Consider the following 24,968-nt stretch of genomic DNA (forward strand, 5'->3'; position numbering starts at 1 on the left):
AAAAAAATGCGGCATTAACCTATTAGTAAAACAAGAGGAAGTAAAGTGTAACCCAAGGAAGTATTATAAGGTAAGGTGGTTATCAGTATGGCTCATGTCACTGGCTTTCTGGTAAAGAGTAAAATCTTCAACAAGCATGAGAGGAAAGATAAATGAACTAAAAAAGATAGGCATGCACCATTTGGGAGAACCTGATAAACTGTGAAAGAAGTTAAGTAGTAGCAGGTCCTCAGAGTCTCAATGAAGCTCATGCAGAAACCTTATTTTGAGGGTCCCTATCACTTCCAGGATGAGAAAGTAAAGGTGTGGAGTAAATCAGACTTGACTTTGAATCCTGGCTCACTACCTATGCATCTACAGGCAAGTTATTTAATCTCTTCCCAAGCTTCAGTTTCTTCATCTATAGGACAGACCTAAGAACACTGTATTTATGTAAATGAGATTAAATGAGAATGAATGTAAAGGGCTTAGAACAGAATCCTGGTATTGTGACAGGTTAATGGTTTTCCTCACGAGGACAGAGGACTTTTCACTAATGAGAAGGTGCTTGACGACTCAACTTACCTTATTAATCTTTGTTTCTCCAACTGGCTGAGTCTCACCCACGTACTTGTACAGATTACGGTGTTCAATTTTTTTTAAAATCTCCCGTGCTTCATCCAATTTGGGATCGGTAGAGTATAAAATCTCCAGAAAAATGTTATCTGCCAATTTGATGAAATTTCAGTTACATTAAAATAAAAAAACCATGACTTAGAAAGACTCACACATTGCTGTACTTCTAGAGTGATTTTAAGCAGTTTACAAATGTAGGCACGCTATGGTTATAACCATGTGAAAATCTTTTTTAAAAGACTTAAGTGAAAAAAAACCCTTTGTAAAAACTTTCCAGTCAATGTCCTGGATTAGCTTCAAAGTAATCTAGTGAGTGGGAAAGGACAGAGATGAAACAAGACCGCCCTGGAGTTGATGATTTGAGGCTGGGTTACGGATACATAATGTATTAATTTATTGTTATGTTTTGTTTTATTTTTAAAGAGAATGATACTTAAGGAATTACAAAATTATGTCTGTGATCTATTTCAAAATGGTCCAGTGTCTGAAGGAAGTAAAGGATGAAGCAAAATGCTATGTGTTGATAACTATTGAAGCTAAGTGATATAAATTTCCTTAATAAAAAGTTTTTTAAGTTCCATTCTATGATGATAGTATAAGGTACTTTTTTCCTTCTTCCCTTTTCCTCCTGTGTTTTATTTAAACAAATTTAAAAATAAAATACCCTTCACCTAAATTCATCAACTGTTAGTATGTTTTCCACATATGTACACTCTCTCTCAGTGTATGCATACACAAATTTTTAAGGAAACCTCTCAAAATTACAGACATCAAGAACTTTCACTCTTAAATACTTCAGCATATATCTCCCAAGAACAAGAACATTTTCCTATAGAACCACAATCATGTCAAAATATTTAACATTGATATAAAAATATCTAACACATAGTCTACTTTCAAATTTGCTTAATTGTTCCAATAATGTAATTTATGGATTTTTATTGTTGAATAGAGAAACCAATCAGATATTATGGATAACATTAGTTGTTATGTTTTTTAGTCTCCTTTGATCTAGAACTAGACTAATTCCCCTGACTTCTTGTTTTTCATGATGTGGACATTTTAGAAAAGTTCAAGCAGTCATTTTGTAAAAGGTCCCACACTTTGAACTTGTTCAATTGTTTCTTCACCATTAGATTCAGGTTAAACACTGTTGTCAAAACACAGTCCTAGGGATGTGCCTCACTCACTGCATAGCATCAAGAGTCACATATGAGTTTTGTTACCATTACTGGTTATGTTAAGATCCACCCATTGGTTAAGGCGATCATCTCTAGCTTTCTCTATTATAGATTTATTTTCCTTTAGTAATTAAATAATCTGCAGTGTAATATTTTAGAACTGTAAGATTATCCCAATAAGCTTTCAACCAAAGGTTTAGCACCCATTGATAATCTTGGACTGAATCTAATGCTGCATTTTGTAAAATGAGTTTTATTAAAATGCCTTTTCTTGGCAAAATAAAATATTAGCAACCTTCTGTCATTCAACTCACTTATGCATACAGCCTTCCCTACACAATTTATGGTTAACATATTCCTCACCCACTCAGTGATAGTTTCTACGAACAATCTTCCCATTTTTGGTTTTCATTAATTTTTCGTGTATTATAATTATATATGTTATAAACTGCAATACTGTTTAAAAAACAATTTTAACATAAGACCATAGTATTCTAATCCATGCCTTTATCTACCCTATTCGCAACTGAATTAATGAAATGCTTTCTTCCATTACAGATTCTTACTTCTTGAAAGTCTATGTAATCTGAAATTCATTTCAAAAGGCATCACACTGCAAAGCCTGCCCCAGTCCATCGAAACCAGGAATGTAATTTCTCCTTCCTTTGAACACCATGAAACTCTACTGATACCTTTCTTATGCCTTTCATCTTATTCTAACAGGCAAAATTTTTTTTGGCGGAGGGGAGAAGGGACTTAGATTTTCATCTCCTTTGGGTAAGCAGATAGAAGAGGGATTACTGGGTCATAGGATAAACGTATGTTTATGAGAAAATGTCCAATGTTTTCCAAGTGGCTGTACCATTTGCGTCCCCTCTAGCCATGTATGAGAGTTCTATTTGTTCCACATACATGTTTTAAGAAAAGAGTTATAGAAGGGAAACTGGTTGTCTATTAAATTTCATGGTTAAAATATCACTCTAAAATAGTATAAGCAACATTCAACTTGGGAGTGAGAAGACTTGGTTTGAGTTTAACTTTGTCATTTATTAGATAAATGACATTTTTTTGCTTTCTCTCATTTGGCTTTAGTTTTCTCATTTGAGCAGTTTTAAGTAGATGATCCCTAAGGTCCTTTTAAATCTAACATTCTAGATTCCAACTTAATTAAGGAATTTTGGGGTCGCGGCTTGCAGGGGAAGGCAAAGTAGGGGTAATGTACACCTGTTGCTAAGTAATACTGAGGAATAAAGACCAAGGTAAGAAAATGGTTATCTAAGACGGGGTCATAACATTTGCAATGATTAAAATAGCTATATCCAGATAAGCTGAAACAGTCATCAGAAATAGGAATTTAGGGAGCAGAAGGAATAGATAAACTATGGCATATCCATATGATGGACTACAATTCAGCAATAAAAAGGAATGAACTACTGATACATGCAATCTGGATGAACCTCAGATACATAATGCTGAGTGAGAAGCTTGTTACAAGAGTAAACATTGTATGATTCCATTTATAGAAAAGTCCAGAAAAGGCAAACAGTGGTAGCTCCCAGGGGTGAGGTGGGGGGCAAGAATTCACTGGGAAAGGGTATGAGGAAACCTTCTACCAAGAAGATAACGTTCTGTGTCCTGCATTTGTCAAAACTAGCAAATGTACATTTACAATTTGTACATTGATTCAAACTGCATGGAAAATTTCTTTACATCAAAAGGAAAATATCTATAAGTACTGAACTTTAGTTAATCTGCATGCTGAAGAAGCTAGAGTAAAGTGTACCGATATCTGCAATTTACTTTAACATGCATCAAAATTAAGATGTATTAAGGCTCACATGGTCCTATTCCTTCAAGGTCATGTAGTTAAGGACAATAAGGATTATATGACTACCAAGAATAATATGCAAAAGGAATGGGATTATCCCTGTCTCAAATAATGAAAGCTGGAAAGGCCATATGCTTGTTCTCTCATATTCTGGCAGATAAAGCACAAAAGTGTGACCTAATCTTTCGTCTGGGATTTTGGACATTTCTATAACATCCAAGTGCATGATCAGTGGACTCATCTCATTGAAAAGGGTAAAAATCAGTTTGGGTGTTACAGAACCTCTACAGTGAGCGAGAGCTATATATAGTCATGTGCAGTTAAGATCATATTAAAATGTATGATATTTTATGGTTTGTCAGTTAACCCAAAAGTCTATAAAATCTAGAATTCATTTCCTTTCACCAAAATATAGTTCACATATAACAGAGGATAAATTGTTAGAACTAATTATGGCTTCTGATGAAAACTGAAGATGACTTTAAAACACAGCATCACCCTCTTCATTATAAACAAAACTTAAAAATAAATATCCCCAGCTTGCTCAAATTCTTTTACAATCTTTCTTCCATTCCTATCAACATAACAATGGAAAACTAGTTTTTCTACTATGATGTTACTAAAACAAAACATAGAAAAAAATTAGATATATATTATCCCGTGAGTACCTTTGTCATCAATCCAACTTAGATTAATGAGCAAGAAGCAAACTCACATGTCACATTATAAACCTTAAATATTGATACACACAGTGTTCTCAGTGCACAAAGAAATTTAATATGGGGAATCATTATTTCACTTCTAATTTTTGGTTTAGTTATGATTGGAAAATGGCTAAAAAGTTACAAGTTTAAGAGGGACTCTATATTAATTGCCTACATGTATATTTTTAAAGAATACATAGTTTTTGTAATTCAAGTTTTTTCTCTATCATGTTTCTTTTGATTATATTTATAGAAATGTATGGTCTGTCAAATTTAATAATAAAAATTGGGGCTTGTATTTTGTATGGCCCCCCCATTTCATTTTCCCAGTAATTTGTTTTTATCGTAGTTTAGAAAAGTATCCATCTGCGAGGAGTTGGAAATAAATAATGTTGGTTCTTCAAAGAGTTTGAGATAAACTGGTTTAGGTTTCATTCTGGCACTGTGCAACACACAGAATCTAGTGGTGATGGAACAGCAGTAGCACACCAGACAGGAAGCTGATGCGCAGTGATCTTGGCTGTAGCTTAGGCTGCTCAGCTTCTGTTGTTTTTGCTCACTTTCAGAACCTCCAGCCTTTCCACCGATTCTGTAAGCCATGTGATTGCTATCTCACTTGATTTTTAGTTAAACAGAGTCAGTTTCATGATCTGCAACTAAGAGCTCTAGCTGCTGTATACATTTTGGTCTACTTCTTTTGCTTTACTGATCTTTATTTCTCAGTCTATACTTTCCCACATTAAAGAACCACCTTCACCTCTCTTCTTTCCCATCCTAAGCTGCAGATTTTGTTTCTGCTGAAGTGTGAAGAAATGTTCCTGGCATCTTGCGTTTTGAAACAAAAACAATGATAAAAGGGCGAGTCAGGTTTTTTGGTATTAGTCTGCTGTTAGTCCAGCTGTGTTATAAGTTAAATAAGAGTAAATGTTGAGTACTTATGGGCCAAATACTATACTAGATGCTATGCCTCATTTAAGAATCACAACACAACTATATGTTGGGTATTATTACTACCATTTTACAGATGAGGAAACTAAGGTTCAGAGAGGTTAAATAACTTTATTAAAGCTCTCTTGTCAGTAAAAAGCAGAGATAAAACTCAAATCTCAAAGTATATAATCACTTGAAAAGCTAAAATCCATTGGAATGTTTGATGGAAAAAAACAAAACAAAACATCTGCACTCCAGGGACAGCTTATACTTTATCTGAAATAGACCACTATATTACCTTCTAGTTCTTACCTGTCAGCTTAGTGAAGGCTTCCATGTCATCAATTGCTGTAGAAATGTGATACTTTTTTCCTTCAGCACCTATAATCTCTATGTAGGGGTCTGCTTTGAGAAAAGCATCTGTAATCCTAAAAATCATTTTATAAAAATTTATGCTTATGAGAAAATTTAAGTAAGTGCTATAGTCCTTGCTTAAAGTTAAGAAAACCTACTTTAGGGAAATAAAATCTTGAGACACAATATTCTAAAGACAACTGCTTCTCGATCATACTAAGTAAAGGCACAGTGATTTGTGAGCTACCTGTTTAGTGTGTTCCAGGAATTATGGCAGGCTTTAGATACCTTGTCTTATTTCCTTTTTCTACCAGTAAAATAGATAGGTGCACAATCAAAGTCAATTTTACAGATGCAGAAATTAAGTAAATTTTTATTTTACTTAGTTAGGAAGAAGCAGTACCAGGCTGAACCTAAATCTTTCTGACTCTACAAATTAAAAACAAACAAAACAACAAAAAAACTCTCCTATCGAAGTAACAACCATATAAATAGGAGAATATGTTCTAATTAGTCTGCTCATGAAAAAAGATGGGTAAAAAATAGAAAAAGAAGATAGATTTCCTCAACACAAATGTAAACATGAACATGAAAGGCTTATAATAAAACAATTTAAAGCTATTTTAGAGACATGGTAACAATCTGACTCACACCCAACTTTTGATAACTCCTCCTGAGGTCTCTGAGTCACCAGAGACTTGGCTGTACTTTTCTGTAATAGTTCTGACTGGATCGGGGAGAAGAGGTGAAATTCCTATCGATTTTACTACTTGCTACTAATTTTGATAAATAATTGACAGGGTAAGAACAGACATTAATCTTAATCCTTAAAATGAATGTTTTTCATTAATTTCAAAATGTCAATTATCTATGTCCTATCACTCATCTTAATGACTAATATCTGGTACATAAGCAACTGCCTATGCAGAGGTCCTAAGCCATTCCAGCATTGCCTTTTCATGTCTAGGCTAAGTCAGCTCTTCTGCCTTTCATCCATTCCTTTTATCTATTCTCTTCCTCTTTCTCCAACTAAGTTTATTTTATGGTAGTTTTTGTTTTATTTGTGTAAGGAAACTGTTTTGGATTTATTCACTTAAAATTCACTTTAATTTATCTAAAAATCTCAACTTGATCCATGTATGATACTCTAACAAAACATAGAAATTTTTATAGGGATGTAACAATTGAATTTCTTACATTGTGTCAATGATGTTGCCAACTTTGTGTTGATAAGCTGTACGATGCAAAGAGCTGCGTGTATGGAACATGTCATACAGATTCCCAGCCTCCTGCCGGAAAACGTGAAATAAATATTAGTGTAGGATCAGATGGTGTTACCCTTGTTAGTGAACAAGTATATAAGACAAAGAGAAGAGACAGTGGCAGACAGAAAGGCTATGCCCGAGGGCTACTTCATTAAAATGCCTGAGCCCCCTAAAGTAAAACTATTCATTGCTTTGCAACTTTCAGTCTTAGTAAGCCAAAATCTTTTGAGTGTTTAACTCTGTGATAGGTTCTGTTTTATGAATCTTAAATATATATTTTAATCTTCCCAATAACTCTAAAAGTTAGGTATTACTATTCTAATATTCTTCATTCTCAAAAGAAATACTTTCTAAACTATAATACTATACTACTCTTTAGTTACATGACTCTAATCTAGCAGGAACTAATGAGTTTAGTATTTGAACTATTCCAAAACACTAATATAATGATTAAGGAAGAGACTTGAGTCAAACTTTCTGAAATTCCAGTTCTGCCATTTATTAATTGCATGTATTCTCTGTGCTTCAATTTGCTCGTCTGTTAAGGGGGCAATAATAGTATCTATGTCATAGGGTTGCGAGAATTGAGTTAATCTGTCTAAAGCACTTAAAACAGTGCTTAGTACAACACTGAATAAATATCCATTGCAATTTTATTACTTAACAATGCAAAAGAAGTAGAAAGAGCCTTAAAATACTTCAATGTTGAGCGTGAAATAAAGAGATTAACAATTTACCAGGTACTGATTTTTCCAAATTATTCAATGGTTATCTCAAGATTTCAAACTAGGAATTGACTATAACTTCACTGATGTTCCTCTGACATAGCTTACCTTGTCTCGACTACAGATATGCATCTGCTCTCCTACTTTACAGACACGGGCAAACATAATACAGCGTTTGTAATCAAAATTATTTTGGATACCAAGATGATGGCAGTCCCTAGAAAGATTCCAAAGCAGAGAGATAAAATTTTTCAACAAGAAAACTATAACTTAAATACTAATACTAATACAAGGATTTTATTTTTATTTGTTTGCTTAAATAAAAAATTGCATGTATTTAAAATATACAAGGATTTTAAGCAAATTTTCTGAAGTGTTTAGTGCATACCTGGCAAAATAATCCCATTTGTCCACATCAATGCCATTTCTTTTATTGGCCACTATTTCATAAAGGAAACTTTTCTCTTTAGGACGCCCTTTGTATGGCCACTAGAAGACAAGACAACCCTCTAAAAGTTTTAGGATAGGAATCAAATCTATTTATTTATAAGCAAAGCAAAGCAATTGTATTAATCTGAACATTATAAACAGATACTTGAATGGGAATGTGAGGTAAGTTAGAAGGTTCTATTCTTTCCTTCTTCCACTTAATTCCTAAATTAGTAGAAAAGGTAAAAGAAATGCTAAGGTATGTGATATCTTGTTAATACTAGACTGTTTTGTGCCATTGAAAAGATCCTAACTCTACTACATTTCCTACGACCGATGAGCTTTGTTTTCCTGGTTTAAAAGTTTTCAAAAATATAAGATCCAATTATGAACTAGAATGCTCCTTATATGCTAATGTTTGAATTCAAACATGAAATTATTTTTTGATCTCTTTTTTTATAATAAAAAAACAGACCAAAAAGGAAACAAAATAGATTTTCCTCTGAACTAATTCAACTTTTTTCTAGGTCTCCGTATATCTAAATATTTCAAATATGTTAATTTTAATGGATAAATAAGACACACACTTTTACATTTTCCAAAAGTTACTTCAGGTTTCTATATAAAATACTGATACATATTCATTATAAAATATTTATATATGTATTTTAATTTGGGGGATAACTTCTAAAGAACTTAGTTAAGAAGTGGAAAAAAATATATAAGCCTTTCATTGTTTGCAAATCAGTAGAAATATACAACATATATTATCATCTAGTCCCTCTAAAATAGCCAAATATCCCTCTTCAAATAGCTCTGAAGGAATCAAGAAAAGACCAGATGAAAAGCATGAGTCACTTCACATTAAGTTGTACACAAACTTACCGAATTCTCTTTGACTGGCGATTCAAGTGGTCCTGTAATTTGCTCCTTGATAAAGTAAATATCTTCTTCAAGGATGAGACCATGCTCTTCCATGACAGTTCTGAGTCCATTAGAATTAATTAGGTGCTCAAACATATCAACTGAGCCCTGTTCGTGCTGAGAAAAGTCAGCATAATATGGTCTGTTATAGATTCTAGTCCATAGGGACCCCAGATTACCCAAATTACTCTTGATTCCAGATAATTCAGAAATTAGGTTCTATTGCATGTTAATTATCTAGTTTCCAACTACAGTCTTGCAGATATTTTAAAACCTGTCAAGCTTTGTGCAGTGGCAGTATCGTAGCCAATGAGGTTTATCCGAGGCAAGGTTATTGCTAATTACAACCTGTCAAATTTGTCTATATTTTACTAGTCTATAAACTTTTTACAAACCATGTTCATTATTTTATATATTTAATGAGATATGATCATGCACAGTACAGAAGCACTATACAGTACAGTAGAGAAGAATATTACCAGGCCATACAGGTAGAGTCTCATTTTGACGAAGATCACCATAAAATCAGTTCTATTGTTTAATCAGCCTTGAAATGTGAAGTTTCAAGCTCTGTTAGCACTTCCATCTACTAGTGGAAAGGGGTAACTGCAAGCTTGCCAGTAAAAAGTGTTTAGAGCTCTGAAGTCAAGATTTGGGTGGGAATCTCAAATCGGCCTTATTTTATTCATCTGTTTCTACTCATTCATTCGTAATCATTGTAAAGATGAAATGACTCCTTGGAGACATCTATCCTATCACAATTATTACCAAAAACTGACCTAAAATGAAAACAAAAACCTGAATGGTTCTACAAATATTTTTTTTTAATTGAAGTAATAAAACATATTAAGTATAAAGGGGAAAAATAGTAAGTTTATAATGGAGAAATTTGGCAGACATTGCCTTAAACAATAACAACTAAAATCATAAGCAATTTAACAGTAAACAGAACGAAAGATGTCTAAGACCTTTATGGAGAAAATTATAAAATTTATAATAAAAGAGCAAAGGAAATCAAAACTACAATGAGATATTACCTCACACCTGTCAGAATGGCTATGTCGAAAAGACAAGAAATAACAAGTGTTAGAGAGGATGTGGAGAAAAGGGGAACCTTGTCACAGTTGGTGGAAATATAATTGTTGCAGACACTATGGAAAATGATATTGAGTTTCCTTCAAAAATTAAATATAGAAGTATCACAAGATCCAGCAATTCTACTTCTGGGTATTTATAAAAAAAAAAAATAAAAAAATAAAAACAATAATTTGAAAAGATACACGCACCCCTATCTTCATTGCAGCATTATTTACAATAGCCAAGATATGGAAGCAACTTGTGCCCATAGATAGATAAATTGATAAAGAAGATGTGGTCTATATGCCATGAAATATTATTCAGCCATAAAAAATAAAATCTTGCCATTTATGACAACCTTGATGGTATTATGCTAAGTGAAATATCAAGCAGAGAAAGACAAATACATATGGTTTCATTTATATGTGGAATCTAAAAAACAAAACAAAACCAGACTCACAGAGAGAATAGACTGGTGGTTGCCAGAGGGGAGCAGGGTTGAGGGGGTGGGCAAAATAGGTGAAGGGCATCAAGAGGTACCAAGTTCCAGTTATAAAATAAGTAAGTCATGGGGATGTAATGCACAGCACAGGGAATGTAGGTCAATAATATTGTATTAACTTAACATGGTGACATAGTAAATATACCTATTGTGATGATCACTTCAAAATGTATAGACATAGAATCACTATGTTGTACACCTGAAACTAATATAATATTGTATGTCAATTATACTTTAATTTTAAAAAGGGTTTAAAAAAGAGCAGAGGGCCGAAGATATTCCATAAAAGAACAATGTGTGAACAGTTGTCTTGTCAACTATCAAGACGTACTATAAAGTAATAATAATTAAGAAAGTATGGAATAGAACAGAATCCAGAAAGGTTCATGATATATAAAGTTAATAAATGTTGGGGTTAGTATTATAGATCAGTGGGGAAAGGGCAAACTATTCAATAAACGATTATCCACAGTAAAAAAAAAAAAATGTTGACTGCTGGATACGTCTGGTTTTGCCTACCTTTAGCCTCTTATTGCAGAGAGGTAAAAACTAGGTTTAGATCTGCTAATAAAAACATTTTGTGCTTTGCCAGTAAAAGAACATGTGTTTCTAAAGGTTATAAAATATTCTTAAATCTGCCAACCTAAAGAATGCTGATTACATACTTTTAGTTGTTACTAGAAATTAAGATTCTAAGGGTTATAATCTAATTAATATAGAAGGAAATAATATGTGTTTTCAGGGAAGGATGGTACAAGGTATGGAAATACATTTTTGAAGGAATTTTTAAAAAGTGGTTTCTCTTAAAATAAGGTTGGTTATCTCTAAATGAGCAAGAAGAGACCAACTAAGAGTGACCAAGAAAGTTGTAGAAGGCTTGTAGGAAAGGACTCCTAAAAAAAGGCATTTTATGTATGATCAAGCTGAATAAGATTAAAATAAATTTAATAGAGTAAGCTAACTTAAACATCAAAAGTAAGCTGATGCAAAATTAGAGTTGGGTTTTCTCCCTTGCTAAATAGGACAAGGTTTCTTAGACTATTGGTCTGCAACTGACATGAAAAAGTTTTCTGCCTAGAGAACAGAGATTCTGTGTTTTATCAAAATAATTTTGTGTTTTATGTTATCTAAATCAGGCCCTTGGTTACTTAAGAAAACCGAAACTACACAATAGTAAGAACTAAGTGTTGCTAATAATAATTACATACATTTCTGCATTTATGTTTAAAGTTTTCTATTGTCACTCTGAATAAATAATTTAATATTGTTTTAAAATAATATGATCTTTTAGTCAAGCATATTTGACAAACTTCCCAGGATTCAGGAGACTCTTCCTGACCTGGAAGTAGCTTTGGGTTATTCCAGGGAAACAGTTGGAATGCCTCAAAGATTTGTTTTCTCTTTATAAAAGAGAAAATTTTAATTAGGTATATTTGATACACTAAAGTTATCTGGGAAACTTTGTCAAATAAGGAAATAATTATGATGTATTTATATGTATATATTCTTATTAAAGTGAATTTTCAGGAGATTATGATCTCTAATAGTCTACAATATCCTAATATAATATTTTCAATTGTAATTCTATTTGATTTCTTAAAATGTTATTTTGCAGAGAAAAACAAATTTTGTCAATCACATTATAATCAGATCTATAATCATGTCATTTTAGTTTTGTCATTTGCGGACTGTCATTGTTTTACTCTGATATTTTTGCGAGTATGTTTCATCTCCAGAAAGATTCCTAGAAAAGACTCTGGCTTAGTTTAAGTACAGGCTTCTAAAAGTAAATTTTCAGATTATATCTTCAAACTAGATGAAGATTTGTAAAACTCTGAGAAATAACTAGATTCATGAAAATGCTGATATAAGGGGATTTGTTTCTCTTAAGCTAGCTGTGATTTAAAGCAGTTTGATAAATTATATCTTTGTAAACCGGATTGGAACATTCATTTCTTTCTCCCTTACTTACCCCTCCAGAATCTAAAAGCTCTTAATGAGTATTTTTATTTTTATTTTTATTTTTATTTTATTTGTGTAAGTTCAACAAGAATCTGTTCTCTTTATAACAGGACATGATTGCAAACTGCTTTTTATTAACAAACCTTTGACTAGAATGTCATGTTTGAGAGAGGCATAAACTTGGGTATGACCAGACTGCTTTAAGAAATTAAGATTGACTTATGGAAGCCAGTCAAAACCAGTAAAAGCCCTTGGGAATGTTGGCCTGGCACCTTACTTATATAGTTCCCAGCAGCCTTACCATGTGCATAAGGAATGTCACTTCTTGGCAGGTGCAGGAACCTTAAGACTTTTGGGGACCTCAAGAAGAAACTCACCTAAAACCTATAGGTATTGCAGGCATCCTCTGATGGCAAATCCTTGCCTTGGTTTTTCTGGCCTTGCGAGGCCTTTTAAATTCCATCTGAAGATTCTTTATGAAAGATTCCAGCAAAGCAGAATTAAACATATCTATACGGTTAATTAATATTCTTGCTAGACTTATGCAAATGAATAGGCCAAGTTTATTTAAAGGATTTATTTTACAAATAAATTAGTCTTAATTTGGCTATCTTTAGTAAAAACTGGGGTAATTAGAGAGGAAAAAAATGTTTCAATAGAAATTGTAATATACTTTTGTGGATGTTAGATTCTAATGCTATTCATTGTCTTTTGAGTTTTATTTTGTCTTTTACTTATAAATTGGACTGGATCCTGAATTCTAGTTAATATTTGCCTATGTCTTTTCAAACATGTTTCCATTTTCCCTGCATCCTCTGCCTAGGAATCACTGAAACTAAAGTGTTTTTCAAGCTATGTAAGCTAACGATGGGCAACTTAATATAAATTTCAGAAAATTGCAACAACAGCTCATGTTTGAACAATCTCGGTGACTAGTGCTGTATGGGCCATGCAGAGTTTGCCTTGGCGTCTGATGACATCATCAAAAACATTTCAAGCTGTAGGAAATGCTATCAGCCTTATATTTAGAAATCTTTACTGACAGCCTTATAGACTCAGAAGCTGATTTATAATTTACTCTGATTATTAACCTTCTGTTTTGTTTTCTTTTCATAACATTTTAGGGACTAAAGGCAGGTCCCAGAGAAAATGTAAACATTATGGTACTACAGAATATTCGTAGTAAATAGGAAAAAATATTTTCAATTGAGTATAGAACGGTGTTATTCCTCTAACCCCCGTACTCCACCACTTTTCAGCAGGAAATAGCCAGAGCGTTTATCGCCCCTATTCTCTCACGATTGAAGAATAATCAAAGAGAAGGATTTTTCAGCTTTGATCTATCCTGACTCACCTCCTAACTCCCCAGCATTGCTGGTCTGAGAGAAACATTTCTTATTTTTCTCTTGTTTTATTATTATAGGAATGTGTCTTGCTATTGCATTTTGTGGGCTCCCGCTTGCACATCCATCACCACTAAGTACCAAGGACCCAGCAGTCACCTGAGGCCCAAGCCCTCCTCCCACATCACAGCCATCAACTCCATCTTAAACTTATTTCATAGATATGAACTCTGTCTATTTGACTGCAGGGAACTGAAGAAGGATCTGATACAAGGACCCAAAGAATGTGACATAAAGGAGCTATGTCAGGATAGAACACAGAGTTAATTCAAGCATAGCCCCTCTGCGCACTCAGAAGACAAAAAGGGCTGCTTGCTTAGCAGCCCCAAGGAAAGATAATGAACAAAGGACTCTCTGGGCAATATCTGTTCCCAAGGACATTTTCTGCTGTTCCAATGGATACCATTCTCAAAAATGCTATCTGCTCCTGTAACAAAGTGCACGTTTTGCTCTCGCTCCCCTGGGAAGGCAGTTACTCCCATGATGAGCTAGTTTTGCCAAGAAGCAAGGTCACGGGATGAAGCAGCGGCTGATTCCAGGACACCCAGTACCTCTTGCCATCCCTCCAAGAGGCCTGGGAAACAGGCCCTGGCTGAAAAGACAAGATTGATGGCCTTGGCCATCTCTGCTGCCTTGGTTTCAGTGACTACTGATTTCCGTAGGTAATCAGTGCTTCCAAGACATTTGGGGAGCCAGCTTTTGAAGCAACTCTCTAATAAATGCTTATTCTATTTAGCACAACTCCTGTGTGGGTCTTTTGACTGTGAGTGGCGCTGGCAGCACAAGCTTCGTACTAAGTTTCCCTCCGATTTCAATTCTACTTACATCAATTCTAAAAACAGGCAAAATGAATCCGTGTTTATAAAAAGCAGAAAGTGATGGTGGGGGAGGAGTAGAAATTGACTGAAAAGGTTCACAAGGGAATTTTCCAAAAGATTTGGAAACATTCTTATCCTGACTTGGGTAGTGGTTAGTTACATGGATGCATACATTTTTCAAAATTCACTGAACTATATACACTTAAGATCTGTACAACTTATTATATGTGAATTATACCTTTAAAAAAAGAGAAAATAGTGGTCGACATGTAGGAAGCATTCAGTACATATTAATATCCTTTTCTACTCCAGGATCCAGAAATATAGTGTGACCAAAAATGGGAGTCCATCTATTTTATTTCTCAAAACTAACTTTTCTTCTCAAAAACTAATTCCAAAACTATGGGTCAGCCACCTGTGAATCCCTAATTATAAAATGGTTCACTTAATATATATGATGAAACTTGGCAGCAATCAGTTACTTCATGGTCATACAAAATGAGTCCAAACTGGAGTTGGCCTCTTTTTTATTTTATTATATAATAGTATGATAGGGTAGAAAGACCATTAAATTAGCACCTAGAAAAACTGGTTTTCTAGTGCTGGCTCTATCATTTAACAGCTTTGTGATTCTTGGTGCATCGATACACTCTGAGTTTCAACTTCCTTTACATTTGTAAAAATAGCAATGATTCCTTCCTTACAGACTGTGAGAATCAAAGGAAAACATATATAGCAATTTGAATTTCATATATATACAAAAACTGTAATGGGGAAATATACTATAACACATCAGTGATAGCTCAAATAGTCTTCATTTTATTGACTATTGAATATATGAATACATACCGTCCATTGCACATCTTGGCGAGCAAGTGGAATAAATCTTCCATCAAACATATGGGAAAATGGCCCATGACCTTAAAAACAAAAGCAGCTTTAGAACAAGCAAAATGTTTGTAAAATGATAGAAAGTGAGTTGACTTTTTTATCTTTTTAGTTCTAACTTGAATGTCAATAGAAATGAATAATCTATCAATAAAAATCTAATAATAATTCAATAATCTATCAATAATACAAGGAAGACAAATCCTTCCTTCCTACTTTGTAAAACAAGAGAACAGGAAGTAGAATTATATAGGAAAGTAAACTCTCCAGAGAGGAGTCTCTAAGTCACCAGAGCTTACATAAATCTGATGAAAGGACAGTTTTGTGTAACGTAAAGGAATGTTAATAACAAAAACTTTGGTATCTTCAGGGTGGAGTATTTATACTAAAACAGCAGTTTGAAGACAATCCACTGGAATGTAGGAATAATATTAGAACTTTATTATTCTCGTCTTCTAAAAATATCTATTTTAATGTAAATTTTATAATGTATATAACATATTTATAATAAATTACACATATTGGGGCTGTTTCTTGGGTTTTTACTGATCAAATGAGCAATCAAAAGTGGAAATCACATGTTTACTTTATTCATAAGTGATTTTAACATTCCACAACACTTAGTAATATAAAATTTTATTGAAATACAACTCTGGAATTATCAGAATTTTTGTAGAAGTGAATTACTTGGCCGAAGAGGGAGCCCGCCTGGACCAGTCCTGGGTCTTTCAGCATGTCACAATCTGTACAGAAAGGCTCATTACTGTAGTGCTCAGACTCCTGGAGACTGGCAAAGCTTTCTCAATGATTCCCTCTCAAAAGACCAGGAATCTGTTGAATTTATCATCTGGGGGTAGTATTAATTCTCTTGAAATCTGCAATACGACATGCTGAAGAGAATGCCCTACCCCTTGAAGTATCTGGCTATTGAAACACAGGTGCTTCCCCTTCCCTGCCCGGAGGACACACACAAACTCTCGGGGGCCTCTAATAGGCAGGACTAAACTATAGGGATATGGGTAAAACTCCTGCGATAAAAGAGTCCAGTCTCTTGTCTCTTTGTCAAAGGAAAAGGATGATATTCTTTTACTCGCAGTTCAGTGGCCCAAGACCTCACATGGATCAGGGAAGAAAAGAAGTTCTCTAAATCTGTTGTTAATCTGCTAGGGTAGATTATGTAGTCTATGTATAAAAATGGACCTGACACAGTAACTGAAGGAAAAATGGCAATTTTATTCAATAAAAAATAAAAAATAAAAGAAAAAAGATAAAAGATAAAAGACTAAAGGATAAAAGAAAAATCAAATTCACATCATCCTAAACATAGTAGTTAGAAAAACCTCACTATCAGAAAGTCCTTTCATATAACTTGTAGCAATGATGGGAAATTCATGGGAATTTCATGTTATTCATGAAAGGCTGCAAAGAAAATAAAATAGCAATGCCTTGATCTTACAAATCATTCTAGGAAGACGCAATGACACATTTATTTTAATATTAACTGAAGAATTAAAATACAACTTTCATATTTCTCTTGGTTAGTTGGATTTTTTAATTTCAAATGGAGGTAGCAGGTCATGGTTTTTCATAACTGCTTTGGCTCTTCGTGCAGCTTACCGAGATCATGACAAAGCCCAGCAATCTGAACACACAGTATATCTCGTTCACTCAACTCCAGCTCTGGTTGTCTCTCACTCAGTGCACGAACTAGACATCCTGCTAGATGTGCTACGCTGCAGAGCAAAAAAACTTAAAAAGTCACTCTTGTTTGAAAGACGAGTAATACTTCTGGCCCTTAAGGCCTTTAATATGTTTCTCAAATATCGTACTACATCTCAGGGGAAATTTAACAGAATAGTCTTTTTCGAAACTAGGCAGGACAATACAAACAGAATCCCAAAAGCAGGACCTCTTGGCTCAGCATCAATGCAAAATCAAAACAACAACGATACCACTTCACACCTATTAAGATGGCTATTACCAACAAAACAAAACAAAACAAAACGAACCCTCAAAATAATAAATAACAAATGTTGGCCAGGATGTGGAGAAATTAGAACCCTTGTACACTGTTAATGGGAATATACAATGAAACAGCCGCTGTGGAAAACAATATTAAAAATTGAATTACCACATGATCCAGCAATTCCAATTCTGAGTGTAGACCCAAAACAATTTAAAGCAGGGTTTTGAAGAGGTATTTGCACACTCATGTTCATAGCAGCACTATTTACAATAGACAAAAAGGTAGAAATAACCCAGTGTGTACCGATAAATGAAGGAATTAAAAAAATGTGGTAGATACATTTAATGGAATGTTATTCAGCCTTAAAAAGGAAATTCTGATACATGTTCCAACATGGATGAACCTTAAGAAAATTATGTGACATGAAATAAGCCAGTCACAAAAAGACAAATACTGTATGGTATCATTTATGTGAGTTATCCAGAATAATCCATTTCATAGAAAGAGAAAGTTACCAGGGGCTGGGAAGGCAGGGAAGGATGGAAAATTGTTATTTGATGGATATAGAATTTCAGTTTTGCAAGATGAAAAGTTCTGGAGCTTGGCTGCACAATAATATGGCTATATTTAACACTATTTAACTTGTACTTAAAAATAGTTAAGATGGTAAATTTTATATTCTGTGTATTTTACCACAATTTTTAAAAGAATAAGCAGGACTTCTGGCTTTGTAATGTTTACAACATAGATTGAAGATAAAACGCCTAACAAATGTTAAATGTGCTTTTAGCATTTCCTCCTGAAAGTATTTCTGAATGAATACAGTATCTTTCTTCTCTAAACAATAAGCTCCATGAGGATAGAGACAATTGCTACCTTGTTAGTTTGGTAGGGCCAAGTAAGTTTTCAGTAAACATTTGTTGATGAATGAAGGAACATTTGAGTTGATACATGTGTTCTGGATAATTAAAAATGCTTCAAAATAAACAAACAAACAAAAAAACAAAGTAATATACTGTGAGTACTTCATGAGAATCTAGAAAACTATACAGTTCCCTGCCCATGTCCTCCTGGCTCTACATTTTATAACAGAAAAGCAGACCAAAGTCTCAACTTAGTTATACATAACGGAAGAGCCAGCTTCTCTAAGCTTGTGCTTTTCTGATTTACACATTTCCTGGTTTCAAAGGCCAACGTGACTAAATTAAGACTACAGGAAATTAAATAATCAAACTTACAGGGTTAATTATAACAGTAAACAACATTATTAGCTTTTAAGTAATATGTAAACACAAATATTTCATCCTACTGACCTGCCAATAGACATGTTCACTATCTTTCTAGGAAAGATCTGCAGTGGTTTGTAACAATATATAAAAAATAAAATATAGCAAGATAAATTAAAGCCTCGATATTTTCATCAACAAAACAAGGATATTTATTACCATTTTATAAAACTATTCTCTAAAAGATGAGACAATCATTTCCCATCCCAATTTCCCTCCCCAGTTCCCCTCTTACCCTAGACTATGCTCAAATCGATTGTGTGAAGCTCCCGGAAAAACATAGTAAGCACTTCCCAACTGTTTAATATAGCGAAGCCTCTGAAATTGAGGTGTGTCGATGATTCGGATGAGGAGAGGGTGGAATTCAATGTGGCCATGAATAGGATCATTAATGACCTAGAAAATGATGTTTAAATTAATGAGTAACAACAAATAACTCCATCTAAATTTTTTTGTGCAGCCATGACTATCTACAGTGCAAAGTCAAAGCCATTTAATTGTTCTCAAGAATAATACAAAAGGAAATGACAAGATATAAAAATTATCATCTTCTTTAGGTATCACTACCAGAAAAATCAAGTATATTGGATCTGAGTATATTTTACTTCTTCTTAATGGATTCTAAAAACAGAAAGATAAAGATTTCAATCTTTTAAATATGTGATTTAATTAGCCTTTAATAAGTTAGTCTTATATTCAAGTCTTATATTAATATAGTCTTACATTAAACATTCATTTACTACACTCATTCAGATCATATAAGCCACATTACTACTAGCACTGTGTCTAAATTTTTTTTCTAAATATATCTATATAGAACCCATCACTAGAATACTAAGGAAGGAAAGAAGACAGGAAGGGAAGGAGGGAAGGAGAAAGAAAGAAACCCTCCTACCATAGACAAAAATCATAGGCAAGAAGGTAAAAGTCTACAGTAGTTAACATCACTCAGAAATGCTTACTTAGTAAAGGTAAATTTCACAATTATTCATTACTCTAAGCTTAAACAGGGGCTTTAAATATAGGCAAAGATTTAATGCACCTCTGTTTCTTTAAATATACTTCTTAACTGTCCATAACTGCATTTTTAAAGAGAAAGCTACAGAATAAAAAAGAGGCCTGATAAATAATCTAATCCATGATTTTCAAACTGCTTCAAACTGAAGTTCCTTGTCTGTCTTGTTTATTGCCATATTCTCAAAACCTATCACACAGCATAGTTTGTATCTTCTATTTCTTTTAATAGGGTCTTATAGTTTTCATCATATAGTCCTTCACATGTTTCGTTAGATTTATTCCTAGGTATCTTTTTCTTTTGTTGCAATTGTAAAAGGAATTATTTTTTCCATTTCTTTTTCTAACACTTCATTATTAGAGTATAGGAACGCTATGGATTTTTTAACATTGATTTTGTATCCAGAAACTTTACTGTATTTGCTTATTGTTTCCAGTAGTATTCTTGTGGCGTCTTTAGGGTTTTCTATACAGAGAATCATATCATCCACAAATAGTGACAGTTTGACTTCTTCATTTCCTTTTCGGATGCCTTTTATATCTTTCTTTTGCCTGAGAGCACTCACTAGGACCTCCAATGTTATACTGAATAACAGTGGCGATAGTGGACAGCCTTGTATTGTTCCTGATTTTGGCTGAAAGGTTTTTAGTTTTTCACCATTAAGTCTAATGTTGGCTGAGGGTTTGTTGTATATGGTCTTTATTATGTTAAGGTACTTTCCTTCTATACCAATCTTGTTAAGTGTTTTGATCATAAATGGATGCTGTATCTTGTCAAAAGATTTTCCTGCATCTATTGATATGATCATATGATTACTTTTAAATGTTTATTTGCTGTATCACATTAATTGATTTGCATATGTTGAAACATCCCTGTGCCCCTGGGATGAAGCCCACTTGATCGTGGTGTATAATCTTTTTAATATGTTGCTATATTTGGTTTGCTAGTATCTTATTTAAGATTTTTGCATCTGTATTCATGAGAGATATTGGTCTGTAGTGTTCTTTTTTGGTGTTGGGTATCAGGATAATATTGGTCTCATAAAATGAGTTGGGAAGTATTGCTTCCTCTTCGATTTTTTGGAAGAGTTTGAGGAGAATAGGTACTAAATCTACTTTGAATGTTTAGTAGAATTCACTGGTGAAGCCATTTGGTCCTGGACTTTTACTTTATGATAGGTTTTTGATGATTGTTTCAATTTCCATACTGCTGATCGGTCTATTTAGATTTTCCAGTTCTTCTTGATACAGTCTAGGAAAGTTATACCTTTCTAAGTACTGGTCCATTTCTTCTAGGTTATTAAATTTGGTGTTATATACATTTTCATAGTATTCTTGCATGATTCTTTGTATTTTTGCAGTGTCTGTCATAATTTCCCCTCTTTCATCCCTGATTTTGTTTATTTGTGTCCTTTCTCTCTTTTCTTTAGTGAGTCTAGCCAAGGGTTTGTCGATTTTATTAACCTTCTCAAAGAATCAGCTCTTTGTTGCATTTTTTTTGTTTGTTTTCAATTTCATTTAATTCTGCTCTAATTTTGATTATTTCTTTCCTTCTGCTGACTTTAGGCTTCATTTGTTCTTCATTTTCTAGTTTTTAAAGATGAAGTGTTAGGTTGTTTATTTGGGCTCGTTTTTGTTTTTTGAGATAAGCCTAAAATGATATGAACTTTCCTCTTATTACCACTTTTGCCGTGTCCCAAAAGTTTTGATATGTTGTACTATCATTATCATTTGTTTCTATGTATCTCTTGATCTCTCTTTTTATTTATTCTCTGACCCAGTCATTCTTCAGTAGAATGTTGTTTAATCTCCATGTATTTGTGGTTCTTCTCACTTTCTTTTTGCAGTTGATCTCCAGCTTCAAGCATTATCATCAGAGAATATGGCTGGTATGATTTCAACCCTCTTATATTTGTTGAGGCTATCTCTGTGTCCCAGTGTGTGGTCAATCCTTGAGAATGTTCCATGTGCACTAAAGAAGAATGTATAAGCAGCTGTTTTGGGATGAAAGGCTCTGTAAATGTCAATTATGTTCAGCTGGGCTAACGTGTCCTTTAAGGATGTTATTTCCTTATTGATTTTCTGTTTGGATTATCTGTGCATATCTGACAGTGGGGTATTTAGATCCCCTACTATGGTAGTGTTTTGGTCTGTTTCTCCCTTTAGTTCTGTTAGTAATTGCTTTATATATTTTTGGGCTCCCTGATTGGGAGCATAGATATTAATAAGTGTTATGTCTTCTTGGTGCATGATTCCCTTTATCATTATGAAGTGTCCCTCAGTATCTTTCTTTACATTTTTTATTTGGAAGTCTATTTCATCCGATATTAGTACCGCTACTCCCGTTTTTCTCTGAATGCCATTTGCTTGAAATATCACTTTCCACCCTTTCACTTTGAGTCTATATTTGTCTTTGGGACTGAAATGTGTCTCCTGGAGGCAGCATATGGTTAGTTTTTGTTTTTTGATCCATTCTGCAACTCTGTGCCATTTTATTGGTGAGTTCAGTCCATTTACATTTAGGATGATTACTGAAATATGAGGTTTTCTTATAGCCATTTTATTTTTTGCTTTCTGGTAGCTTGGTGTTTCCATTGCTTCCTTGTCCTTGTGTGTCTGATTTTTTGGGGGGGGCAGGGGTTTCCCTCTAATCCTTCTTGTTTTATGTTATATATTCAGTTCTGAATCTTTGGTGTGTGGTGACCATTAAGAATATGTAGAGGATAGTTATATATAATAGTTCATTTTCTTCTGCATGTGCCTTATGTCCATTCCCCTTTGCAAATCTGGATCTTTGAATCCTCCCCTTTTCAGTCATTGTTATCTCAATTTGTCCCTATGTATGCTGAACGTTCATTACTATAGCGATTGCTATAGCAATTCTCTTCTTACTGTTTAAGCTTATAATTCCCTGTTTTTAGTAAGGGTTGTGCTCCTCTGCTTCTATCTGCCTGCTAGTCACCTTACTCCTAGTTATGGTTTGTTTGGCTTTTTTTTGTCATTTTGTTTTAGGTGAACTGACCCCTTTCAGTATTTTCAGTAATGGAGGCCTCGTAGTGGAGAATTCCCTCAATTTTTATATGTCGGGAAAGGTCTTTATTTCTCCTTCATATCTAAAGGAGAGCTTTGCTGGATACACTATTCTTGGCTGGTAGTTGCTTTCATTTAATAGTTTGAATATTTGATTCCACTCCTTTCTGGCTTGTGAGATTTGCACTGAGAAGTCCAACGATAATCTAATGGGTTTTCCTTTACAGGCTACCATCTTCTTTTCCCTGGCTGCTCTGAGAATTGTTTTTGTCATTGATTTTTGATAATTTTAATACAATGAGCCTTGGAAAAGAACTTTTTGAGTTGAGATAATTGGGTATTCTGTTGACTTCTTGAATTCTGAGCTCCAGTTCATTCCTTAGATTTGGGAAATTCTCGTCTGAAAATGCTTTCTAATCTTTGCTCCTTTTCCTCCCCGTCATGAATGCCCATTATTCTTACTATTCTTATATTTCCTCTCCTGATGGTATCAGCTAGTTCTTGTTTCTCTCTCTCTCTTTCATTATTTTTCCTTCTTCGGTTTATCTCTTCTTCCTTCTGATGTATTTCTAGATTTCTGTCTTTGATATCACTGATCCTGTCTTCCATTTGGTTGACTCTATTTTCTGAGCTTGCTATTTCATTTTTCATCTCTTTCAGTGTGTTCTTCATCTCCTGAGGCCCCATTTGGTTCTTTTTGAGGGTTTCAATCTCCTTGCTAAAGAACTCATTCTGTTCATCTAGTTTTTTTTTCAATTCCTGAAAATTTTGATATGAATTGTTTTATATCTCATTGAATCTTTTCAGAAGTACCATCCTGAATTCTCTGTCATTTAAGTCACATATTTCTATGTGTTCAAGCTTATTTTCTGGAGATTTTTCTCTTTCTTTCTGAGATGCCTTGTCACCTTGGTTGTTCTTGGTGTTTAATAGACTATTTCTCCACCTGGACATTAATGGAAGTGTATTCTGCTTTTTTTCCAGAAAGAAGATTTATTATATAAAGGTCTATCGTTTTAGCCTGTTACAAAGGCGTTTTTATTTTGGTTTCCAGTAGGTGGTATCTAAGCCTCTGCTTTATATAAAGTCTTAATAATGCCATTACCCCCCCTTATATATAGATGCTTAATCACGCTCGCTACCCTCAGTCTCAGTCCCTGTCAGTGTTAGCAACAGTTTCGGTAGTGTTTGCTCAGATTCCCCTGGGGCTCTGAGGTGTTTGGTCTTGGAGGATATAGGGGGAGGGGCTTTTGGGTTAGGAAATGGGTGCTGTGGCTCAGCCTTGCATTTTGCAATCACAACTGGTAATAATCAACTGTTGTTTCTCTGCTGTCCCCGTTTCTCTGCTGTCCCCACTTCTCTGCTTTCTGCCCTGATCCCTGGGCACTGCCACTGGCCTCGTGGAGCTAACAGCTCTCCCAGGCAGGATTGTTCATGGAACTCAAAGCATCTTCTTCCCTCCCCCTTCTCCTGCAGGGAGCTCCAGCTGCAAGAGGCAGCTTCTTTGTTTCTCCCAGTGTACCACTGGACTCCCGGGGTTCTGACCTATGGTAAATCTTATGCAGATTGCACACTCAGACATGCTGGTGTGCAGTTTGGGTATTTTTTGTTGAGTTTTAGATGTTCAGCTTGTCGTTGTATTAAGGGGAGAGATCTGGGGATGCCTCTCACTCTGCCATGTTTCTTTTGTGGGGTTTTAAAACATTTATTTCACCCTAAGTTTGCTAAAACAATAAACTTAAGAAACTTTATGAAAAAATAAGAACTTAAAAATTATTTTTTAACATAAAATCATAATATACGTACATTCCTTTCATGTCAAAATGCATCATGGACACTCATGTTTTTACAAATCTTAAAATTATCAGTTTAATGGCTCCATTTCGTTGATGAACCAATATTTTAAAACCATTCCCCTAATGTTTAGGCAATGAGTTGCTGGACATTCTAGTTACATTATTTCATATTCCCTTCCCAACTCTTAATATGTGTATGTGATATTAAAGTTTTGACCATTGTTTGCAATCTGTTATTTTTGTTCTCCTGGCATTATTTAATATAAACTGC

General features: G+C 34.1%; 1 protein-coding gene and 1 pseudogene across 2 annotated transcripts in view; one reads left to right on the top strand and one right to left on the bottom strand.

The window, feature by feature from the left end:
- SAMHD1 (SAM and HD domain containing deoxynucleoside triphosphate triphosphohydrolase 1) overlaps positions 1-24,968 on the bottom strand; it is a 47,347-nt gene that overhangs the window by 12,057 nt on the left and 10,322 nt on the right. For both annotated transcript variants that reach the window (XM_011366586.2, XM_011366587.2), the window contains exons 4-12: positions 19,093-19,253; positions 17,223-17,338; positions 15,567-15,637; positions 8,917-9,072; positions 7,991-8,091; positions 7,711-7,819; positions 6,810-6,901; positions 5,571-5,686; positions 565-704 (exon numbers count right to left, since the gene is read on the bottom strand). In XM_011366586.2, the coding sequence (XP_011364888.1) occupies positions 565-704; positions 5,571-5,686; positions 6,810-6,901; positions 7,711-7,819; positions 7,991-8,091; positions 8,917-9,072; positions 15,567-15,637; positions 17,223-17,338; positions 19,093-19,253 (1,062 nt within the window). The remainder of the gene's footprint in view (positions 1-564; positions 705-5,570; positions 5,687-6,809; positions 6,902-7,710; positions 7,820-7,990; positions 8,092-8,916; positions 9,073-15,566; positions 15,638-17,222; positions 17,339-19,092; positions 19,254-24,968) is intronic.
- On the top strand, positions 9,236-9,360 carry LOC111743995 (annotated as a pseudogene).

This window comes from Pteropus vampyrus, unplaced genomic scaffold, assembly GCF_000151845.1.
Source record: "Pteropus vampyrus isolate Shadow unplaced genomic scaffold, Pvam_2.0 Scaffold125, whole genome shotgun sequence".
NCBI classification, from domain to species: Eukaryota; Metazoa; Chordata; class Mammalia; order Chiroptera; family Pteropodidae; genus Pteropus; species Pteropus vampyrus.